Source organism: Pistacia vera, unplaced genomic scaffold (assembly GCF_008641045.1).
Source record: "Pistacia vera cultivar Batoury unplaced genomic scaffold, PisVer_v2 Contig284, whole genome shotgun sequence".
Taxonomy (NCBI): domain Eukaryota; kingdom Viridiplantae; phylum Streptophyta; class Magnoliopsida; order Sapindales; family Anacardiaceae; genus Pistacia; species Pistacia vera.
Window position 1 is genome coordinate 1,017,393 of NW_022196095.1, and position 9,581 is coordinate 1,026,973.

The window sequence follows — 9,581 nt, forward strand, 5'->3', positions numbered from 1 at the left end:
AATTGGATTGATGGAAAATTAACAAACTAAATACAAATTAACAAAACATAAAAGAATGATAATGAAATTAAAGCAAAACCCAACAACTTAACTAATTAAACAAATGCTAAAAAATGCTAGGATGTTGATTTCACCTAGATATGCTAACCCAAATCATAGAATCTATTACCCAAGTTCTAATTCCTTGATTGAAAATCGAATTCCCTAAGTTGTAAAACATACATTCTCAGGCTATATTTTCCTACTTATCCCTGCTAAGCTTCTGCACCCAACAAAATGAAGATTAATAGTTCAAAGTCTCTTAAGCTTTATGGAATTCTATCTAGATTTCATAGATCGTGTTTATCTATCTCTGGTTTTCGCTTAATCTATAGTATTTATCCCAAGAGGCACAGTCACAAATCACTTCTCAGTCTCATTGTGAACAACATACATTTGAATGATGATCAAGCATCTAAAAGTCGTTAAGCAAAGAGATTAACACTCAATCATGAAATTGAAACTCAAAGTAATTCAAAATATATAAATTTGAATCATTGTATCAAAGTTACATCAAACCCTAGCTAAAAAACTCAGTTCATACTAAAAAACAAAACAAAATAACAAAAACAAACTAAATCAAGGTTCATCATTGAAAAACAAGCAAAAGATTGATAAATCTTCTCTGATTTGAAACCCAAATCTTCAATAATCTTCTCCTTCCATGAGCTGCCTCCCAAATGATGAACCAAGACCCTTTTCCTTCCTTTTTGTGCTAATTTATACCTCTTTCACTTAAGGACCAAGCCCTAGCAAGCCAAAACGTGTCGTTTTATTTTTCACATCTGACGCAGTTTTGCTGCGGTGAATATTTTTCCTTGCCGCGGCGAGGATCTTTTGGGCCAAATTTGAGCATGATAGATTTTGAATCTGGAAAAGTGGTAGACATATGAATTGTAGCCCTTTTAATTATCTTTCTAGTCGTTTATGAATACGCCCAATCCAAGGTCTTCAGCTCAAGTTATGGCAAAAATACTGAAGCACGTCCAAAAACGTTTTTCTTCAGTTCCCAACGTACTGTTTACGACTTCAAGCCAAGTTTTTACCCTTGTCCAGTCAGAATTAGGAAAAACCAAAAATATGAAAGTTGTAGCTCTACTTCTTAGCTTTCTAAAGCCTTTAAATTCAGGTCATTTCGAGTTTCCAAGCTCAAGTTACGCAATTTACGCTCAAAACTATTATTTATGCTTAAAATCATCGTTTAGGCCTGCAAAGAAAAATTAATAGAATTAGGTAGCAATTATGACCCAAATTGTATGAGAAGTATCCTAAATCCTATCGAAATTCAATGCAAAATCATAGGAGAAAATATGATTATCATTGGTGTATGTAGATATTTTGGTTACAGGGAATAACAATGAGCTTATTACAAAGGTAGTTCAAGACCTCAATAGTTAGTTTGCTCTTAAAATCATGGGTCCAGTGTACTACTTCCTCAGGTTTGATGTAAAAAGGAATGGTTCTGGTCTTCTTCTAACCCAAAACAAATATGCTCAAGAACTACTTGAAAAAGCTAGAATGGAGGATTATAACCGTTGTCTTGTTCCCCTGGTAGTTGGTACTAAACTTAGCAAGGATAATGGGGAGTTGTTTGAACAACCTACTTTGTATAGAAGCATCATAGGAGGATTGCAGTATCTAACCTTATCCAGACCTGACCTAGCCTTCATAATTAACTAGCTAAATCAGTTTTTTCAAAGTCCAACCATGGCTCTTTGGACAGCATGCAAAAGGGTACTGCGGTATGTCAAAGGAACTCTTCATCATGGACTTATTTTTAAACAAAATTCACACTTTCGTCTTGAAGCTTATGCTGATGCTGATAGGGCAAGTGATATAAACAATAGAAGATCTACAAGTGGATATGCTATATTTCTTGGTGATAATCTGGTCCAATGGAGTTCTAGAAAGCAGAAAGTTGTCTCTTTATACTACACCGAAGCTGAATATAGGGCATTAAGTCAGGCAGCAACTGCACTCTCTGTTCACAGGTTTAGTTTGCTATAGGAAAAGTTGAATGTTGTGTCTGAATTAACTGAGTAAATGATACTACTTGGATTGTGTTGTAATGTAGCTGCTAAAATGGTGAACATATTGGTTGGAATTTGTTACAATGTAGCTTGCTGGAATGGTAAACATATTGGCTGTAATGTGTCAAAATAATGTGTCAAAAATATAGCTACTGGAATGAGTTGTAATGTAGCTACTGAAATGGTGAAAAATAGCACAATAGGGCAAGACTATTACAATCCAGCAGCTGATGTGATAAAAATGTAGCAGGAAAAGAATGATAAAAATGTATTGTGGTGGTTCAGTTTGAAGGAAGATATTGAGATAAAAGAAAAGAAGATAGTCCAGTTTACAGGAAGATATTGAGGTAAAGAGTATACTAGTGTGTGTTAGTTTTGTAAAAGCACTAGGTTGGAATATCAAAACGGTAGTGTTTTGGTCTTATAAGAATTGTATAAAAATGTTGTACTACCTGAATTAGTTAGTTAATGAAAATCTAGATTTCTCTACACACTCTCTTCATTGATTCTTCTTCGGTTTAGCTTAGTTTAGTGTCTTTATCATAACTGTAAATCGTTCATTGGATCTGGATCGAATAGATTCAAAAAATGAGAGAATTAGATATGCCTACCAGAAAGATTAATCCAATCCATAGTGTTTAATATAAAATTTATCAATTCAAATTTGAGAATTGTAATTAATTAAGATCACAGAACGGAAATTTCATTTTCCTTCATTTGCCAAATGATAATAGCACAATTTGTTATTAAGGTTAGTGATCATGGGTGGAATAGAAGGAAATCGTATTTAGGGGGCAAAGTGTGAAGTTTGACAAATAAGGGAAACTATTAAAGTCAACATTACAAAGTAAGTGAATTTCCCACTCCACTAATTTTATTAGTAGCCCCTAGTATAAGGATAAAAATTGTAATAAAATAAATAAAAAGAAGAAGCATTAAAAAAGACTCAAAAATTGGACATGAAATGCAATCAGATGAACAAGTAATAAAGAAGAAGAAGAAGAAGAAGAAAACACTTATGGTTCTAGGAAGATGAAAAATCATAAGGAAGATAAAGAATGTGAAACAAATGAAGCAAAAGAACCCGAAAACAATGAAGTGACAACTCCAATGTATATGTAGCAAGAAACTTATCATTTGTGTTAGTAAAGGGTGAATGGCTAGCTAAGCCGTTAGTGCTTGAGTAGCTTGTTCCTATAGTTAGAGTTAGTGGTTAGTTGGTTATAGCTTTAGTTATCAAAACACTATAAAAGTGTTACTATACTTGTATTCTCTCTTAAGCTCTTAAGCTCAATACAAACAAATTTCCAGAAACATCTTCTTCTAATTTCTTTTTCTTTGTTTTTGCTCAAAACCTCACATGGTATTAGAGCCATCGACAAACGTCTAAGATGGTTGATCTATCACATTTATCATCTTTGTAGAACAATTCAAGCATTCAAGTGATTACTGAACCAGTCAATTTTGCAAAGTCAATGTCTTCTTCATCTCTTCTTGTTATTTCCCCCAAATTGACTAGGAATAACTATAGATTTTGGAATCACAAGTCCTCTTTGCGGTTGGTTCTCATGATTTAGAAGAACATCTCACCAGATTGATTGCATCTCCAACTCCGTTTGTCAAAGTTCAAGCTAAAGTATCTGATGGAGTGACTAAGAAAAAACATAATCCGGAATACAATCAGTGGAAGAAGACTGATAAGCTACTAGTAAGCTAGCTTCTTAGCTCAATTTCTGAATCTATGTTCATAGTAATCTCTAAATGTTAGTATTCTGTCGATATGTGGTTGACTCTAGAAAAGGAATTTCTTACTAAGTCAAGAACAAGAATGTTGCATGTTAAAACCTTACTGCAAAAATACTAAAAGGGAAAATCTTAATATCCATGAATACTTTGTCAAAATGAAAAGATTTGCTAAAAATTTGACAGCAAATGGAATAACGGTTACTGATGAAGAGCTGATAAATTACATTCTAGATGGTCTTAATTCAGAATACGATACTACTGTAGTGAATATCACCATGCAACTGGAGTCTAAGCTAGATCCTCTTACAATACAAGAAGCTCAAATAATCTTACAAAAGCTTAAGCTCAGATTAGAAAAAGAAAACTTAGCAATGAATTTAGTGATTAACAATGAATTTCATGGAAGCTTAGTTCACCTTGCCAATGTCTCAATTGATTTGAATAATAAGAACTATCAGAGTGACCTATCTTAGCTTAAATTTGGACAATCTCCCATGGACACTCTTACTTCGCTATGCAATCTCCTGGTTTTTCAGCCTCAACTTATACTCCTTAACAATTTGTCATTGGACCAACTCAATTTGTACCACAAAATCAGTTCTATCCTGCTTAGTTTACCAGTGGCAGAGGAAAAGGCAGAGGAGTAGGTCAAGGAAATTCATATGTTAGGTCAGTGGCAAGGTTGGACATCTGCCATTAAGCTGTTATCATAGATTTTATGTTAGCTTCACGGGAGGAAATACTTCATTTGTTAGGAACAATTTTATGCAGAACTATTCCAGATCTCCAGAGTTATTCCAAGGAATGAACTTTTCTCCTCAACACTTTCCACAATTCTCTACTAGCCATAATATAAGTCCTCAAATCAATGCACAAACTGGCTTTCCCTCTTCTTTTTACTCTAACACTGGACCTTAGCATCCTACTCAAAATGGTTTCTCCACAACATCTGCTTCATCCTTAGAGCATCCTCAGTCAAATACAGGAGCTCAAGCTGGTGCATCTGGTGTTAACAATCAAGTGTTCCCATCTCAAGCACAAGCTCAACACCCCATCTCAAGCACAAGCTCAACACTATCTCACTCATGGAGCTAACTACACTACCACACCTTCCATGGTCTAGGATGCCTCTTGGTACATGGATTTTGGAGCCATAGACCATGTTACCTTAGACCTGTCTTAGTTGACTCTGAACTCAAACTACACTAGTAATTAGTAGCTCTAGGTTGGCAATGGTGAGTTACTTCCTATATCCCATATTAGTCTTACTATATTACCTTGGAACTCTAGGTCCTTTAGGTCTCTTTACCTCAAAAATGTGTTATGAGTGCCACATATTACAAAGAATCTGTTAAGCATCTCTAAATTCACTAGGGATAATAACGTTATAGTTGAATTCTTTGCTGATTGTTGTATGGTAAAGGACAAACAATCCAAAACTATTCTACTTCAAGGAAAGCTTAAAGTTGGCCTATACCAACTACAAATTCCAGATATTTCCTCAACTTCAACTTCAAATCTGCTTGTTGCTTCTTCGAAGTCTTCAAGCTCAGCTTTCAACTCTTCTGCTACAGACTTTAAATTGTCTTTGCCACCATTTAGTTCAACATGTTGTTCCAATTATGATAATAATGTAGTTTGTGTTTCTAAAACTCTAGATGATAATAATGTTGCTCTATATCCCAACTTTTGTATCTACATGTAATGCATCTGCTATTGATAATAAAAGTGCTTTGTTTCAAGCTTTATCTGTTGAAAAAACCAGTGGATTACTATGGCACAGACGACTAGGTCACTTTATGCAACCGTTCTTGCAAAAATACTGCATTCTTTGAAATTAAATCACCAAGTTAAAAGTGCTTTTGATTTCTACACAGCATGCCAGTTTGGCAAACTGCATCAGTCCATATTTCCTAGGTCTAACTCTAGAGCTACCAAACCTTTGGAGTTAGTCCATTCTAACCTCTAGGGACCATCACCTGTCCTATCCCCTGAAGGATTAAAGTACTAGATCCAATTTTTAGATGATTATAGTAGGTTTACTTGGATATTTCCCTTGAAAGTTAAATTTGAAACACAAAGTGTCTTTAAACAATTTCATAAGCTAGTTGAGAGACAGTTCAACATACCACTAAAATGTGTCCAAACTGATTGGGAAGGTGAGTACTGAAGCCTAGTATCTTATTTTCTTATTCATGGCATTCTCTTTTGCCATCCATGTCCCTACACTTACCAACAAAATGGAAGAGTGGAAAGGAAACACATACAAATAGTTGAACAAGGACTCACATTGTTGGCTCAAGCTAGTATGCCCTTAAAACATTGGTGGTTGGCATTTAAAACAACATCTTTTCTTACTAATAGATTGCCTACTCTTGTTCTGTCCAATTGTTCTCCATTTCAAGTTTTGTTTAGTAAAATTACAAATTGTTCAGCCATTAGAGTTTTCGGTTGTGCAGCCTATCCTTTTACTAGACCATATAATGCTCATTAATTTGATTTTCGTATTACTAAATGCATTTTTGTTGGATATAGCTTGCATCACAAAGGATACAAATGTTTGGACTCTAATGGCAAGACTTATATTTGTTCTAGTGTTAAATTTGATGAATTCTATTTTCCATTTGCTTAAATTTCTTCTTCTAATCACAACGATACTTCTCCTTCTCGTTTACCTAATTGCATGTCCGATTTACCTGTTAATCACTTTTCCTTTTCTTTATCAAATTCTTATCTGCTTGCTAATCCTCTTTTAGTCCATCCAACTACTCAGTCAAATGGTCAGTTCCATGATCCTGTGTCTCCTTTGTCTCCTGCTTCTCCATTATCACCCCCAATTGATCAGCAATTGTCTCCTACTTTTCCATTATCATCCTTAATTGATAAGCAAAATTCAACTATAGATATGTTACCTCAATCTAGTTTACCTACTCACTTCAGTTTGCCAAACCATAATATTGAGTCTTTAGCACCTCAACATTATTTAAATTTGAATATGTCACCCCAATCTAGCTCACGAAACCATTTTACCTCCATAGATCAACTCATTGAAACTACATCCCCTTCACCCGCTGCCTTAGATCTCGGGATATCCTCTAATCTCACAAATCACTTACCTACCTTCACAGATCAATCTCTTGACTCTATTCACCTTGCTGTTGAGTTATCTTTTGATAACCAATCTTCCAACTTTCCAAAATCCTCTCTTGATGGTATTTATCTCAAAGTTGACATTCCTTTTGATCCTCACCCTCATCTTATTAATACTCATCCTATGCTTACATGATCCAAAACCAAAACTCACAACTCTATGCTAGTCACCTCCACACCTACATTTTCACATCTTGACACAATAAAACCAGTTAGTGTATCTGAAGCTCTCTCTCCTCCTTCCTAGAAGGCTGCCATGCACAATGAATTTACTGCCTTAGTGTCTAACAACACTTGGGAGCTTGTACCAACTGAGCCTCATATGAATATTGTTGGCTATAAATGGGTGTTCAGGATTAAACACAACTCAGATGGGTCCATACAGAGGTTTACACCCAGGTTAGTTGCTAAGGGCTTCCAACAGACCCTTGGAATTGACTATCTTTTAGTCCAATCATTAAGTCATCTACTATTAGGGTTTTTTTAAGCCTAGCTGTCATTTATGGATGGGATATACAACAAGTAGATATTAATAATGCATTTTTGAATGGGGAACTTAGTGAGACAATTTATATGACTCAGCCTCAAGGTTTTGTTGACTCTAAGAATCCTCTTATGTGTGTAAACTTATCAAAGCTCTTTATGGTCTCAAACAGGCTCCACAAGCCTGGTTTAATGAGCTAAAAAATGCCTTTCTCAAATAGGGTTTTGTTGCTTCTATGGTAGATTCTAGTCTTTTCATATATATACAGAACAATCAAGTGATGTATGTTATTGTCTACGTAGATGATATTCTTTTGACAGGTCCTGATGCTAGTTTGGTTGGTGAGATTGTTCATAAGCTGAATATTGAGTTTGCTTTGAAAACTTTGGGGTCACTCAAATACTTCCTAGGTTTTGAGGTTCACCAAAATGGTTTAGGTCTATATATGAGTCAAGCTAAATATGCTAAAGATCTCCTTGTTAAGACTGGGATGATGGATTCCAAACCATGTTCAACACCTATGGCAGTTGGCAACAAATTAACCTTTGAAGATTGTGATCTTTTTGACAAACTAGCTCTTTATAGAAGCACCATTGGAGTCCTTCAATACCTCACATTATCTCAGCCTGATATAGCATACTCTGTAAACAAATTAAGCCAATTTCTTAAGGCTCCAACTCAACTATATTGGCAAGCTTGCAAAAGGCTTCTTAGATACCTCTAAGGCACTTCAAATTTTGGTATCCAATTCAATAAAATTTCTAGATTTCATCTGGAATGCTTCATTGATGTTGACTAGGCAAGTGACATTCAGGATAAAACGTCCACAAGTGGGTGTTTTTTGTTCCTTGACTCAAATTTATTGCAATGGAGCTCAGGCAAGCAAAAAGTAGTTGCTTTGTTTTGTAGAATACAGAGCACTTGCACAAGGATCAACTGAGTTAGCATGGTTTCGAAGCTTGTTCTCTGAAATGGGTGTCACTTTTCTTGAAATACCAGTGATTTGGTGTGACAATCAAAGTGCAGGATCCCTTTCATCCAATCCAATTTACCATGCTAGGACAAAACACATTGAACTAGATGCAATTACATTAGGGAACAAGTTGCTTCTAATTTTGTCAAAGTTCAGTGTGTTCCTATTGAGCATCAACCAACTGACATCTTCACCAAATCTCTATCCACTTCCAGATTTGAATTGCTCAGAGATAGACTCAATGTCACTACTTCTGCTGCTATAACTGATTCTATCTCTAGCTCTTCTGCATCAAGTTGACAAAGTAAACTCTATCTTTACAAACTGCTACAAGCAAAATACTGATTTTATGATTACTGATTGTGTTGGTGTTGTGGTGTATTGCTGCTCTGACTTGGATTGAATTACAGCAACTAAGTGCTAATCGACTTGAATTGAATTACAGCAGCTAAGTGCTAACAGCTAACTGCTAATTGACTTGGACTGAATTACAGCAGCTAAGTGCTAATAGCTAACTGCTAATTGACTTGGACTGAATTACAGCAGCTAAGTGCTAATTTCTTGCACATTGAAGCTGAGTTGAGTTCTGCTTTCTGAATTTGCTGATAAGATGTTTCTTGCTTACAGCAGCTAAGTGCAAATTTCTTGCACATTGAAGCTGAGTTGAAGTTTGTTTTCTAAATTTGATAATCAGATGTTTCTTGCTTACAATAGCTAAGTACTAATTTCTTGCACATTAAAGCTGAGTTGACTTCTGAAGTTGATGATCAGATGTTCCTTTCTTATTGAAGCCAAGTCCTACTTTTTATTCTGATGTTCTGTGTGCAACTGCTAACTTTCTACAGTTGCTAAGGGATAATTTCCTGCATAATTGCAGCTGAGTTGAATATTGAAGCTGACTTGAGTCCTGTTCTCTGAATTTAATTGCATATTGAAGCTAAGTTGAGTCTTGTTCTCTAAATTTGCTGATCAGAATTTTAGTTGATGATTAGATTTCTTAATTTGATGATCAGATCTTTCAGATGTTTGAGAGAAATGGTAAATCCCAGAAGTCTTGTTTGAGGGAAAATATTGGTAAAGTCTTGTATCCCAGTCTTGTTTGAGGGAAGATGTTGGTAAAGGTCAAAATAACAAGATGTTGGTAAAAGTCAAAATAACA

At 35.2% G+C, this 9,581-nt stretch overlaps 2 protein-coding genes across 2 annotated transcripts; both read left to right on the forward strand.

The window, feature by feature from the left end:
* Positions 1-1,452: 1,452 nt before the first annotated feature.
* On the forward strand, positions 1,453-2,046 carry LOC116134229 (uncharacterized mitochondrial protein AtMg00810-like). Its single transcript, XM_031419900.1, has 2 exons — positions 1,453-1,597; positions 1,763-2,046. Exons 1-2 carry the CDS (start codon positions 1,453-1,455, stop codon positions 2,044-2,046), a joined length of 429 nt encoding a protein of 142 aa, XP_031275760.1.
* Positions 2,047-7,729: 5,683 nt separating this feature from the next.
* LOC116134230 (uncharacterized mitochondrial protein AtMg00810-like) lies at positions 7,730-9,103 on the forward strand. Its single transcript, XM_031419901.1, has 2 exons — positions 7,730-8,092; positions 9,050-9,103. The coding sequence occupies exons 1-2, from the start codon at positions 7,730-7,732 to the stop codon at positions 9,101-9,103; spliced, it is 417 nt and encodes a 138-aa protein (XP_031275761.1).
* The last annotated feature ends 478 nt before the right edge of the window (positions 9,104-9,581 follow it).

What these genes read in the sequence shown, in the direction of transcription:
- LOC116134229 (XM_031419900.1), top strand. Translation starts at nt 1,453, where the DNA reads ATGGGTCCAGTGTACTACTTCCTCAGGTTTGATGTAAAAAGGAATGGT. An exon ending in TCTTGTTCCCCTGGTAGTTG is followed by an intron (nt 1,598 to 1,762) that starts GTACTAAACTTA and finishes CTCTTTGGACAG; the next exon opens with CATGCAAAAGGGTACTGCGG.
- LOC116134230 (XM_031419901.1), top strand. Translation starts at nt 7,730, where the DNA reads ATGTATGTTATTGTCTACGTAGATGATATTCTTTTGACAGGTCCTGAT. An exon ending in AGCCTGATATAGCATACTCT is followed by an intron (nt 8,093 to 9,049) that starts GTAAACAAATTA and finishes TCTTGCTTACAG; the next exon opens with CAGCTAAGTGCAAATTTCTT.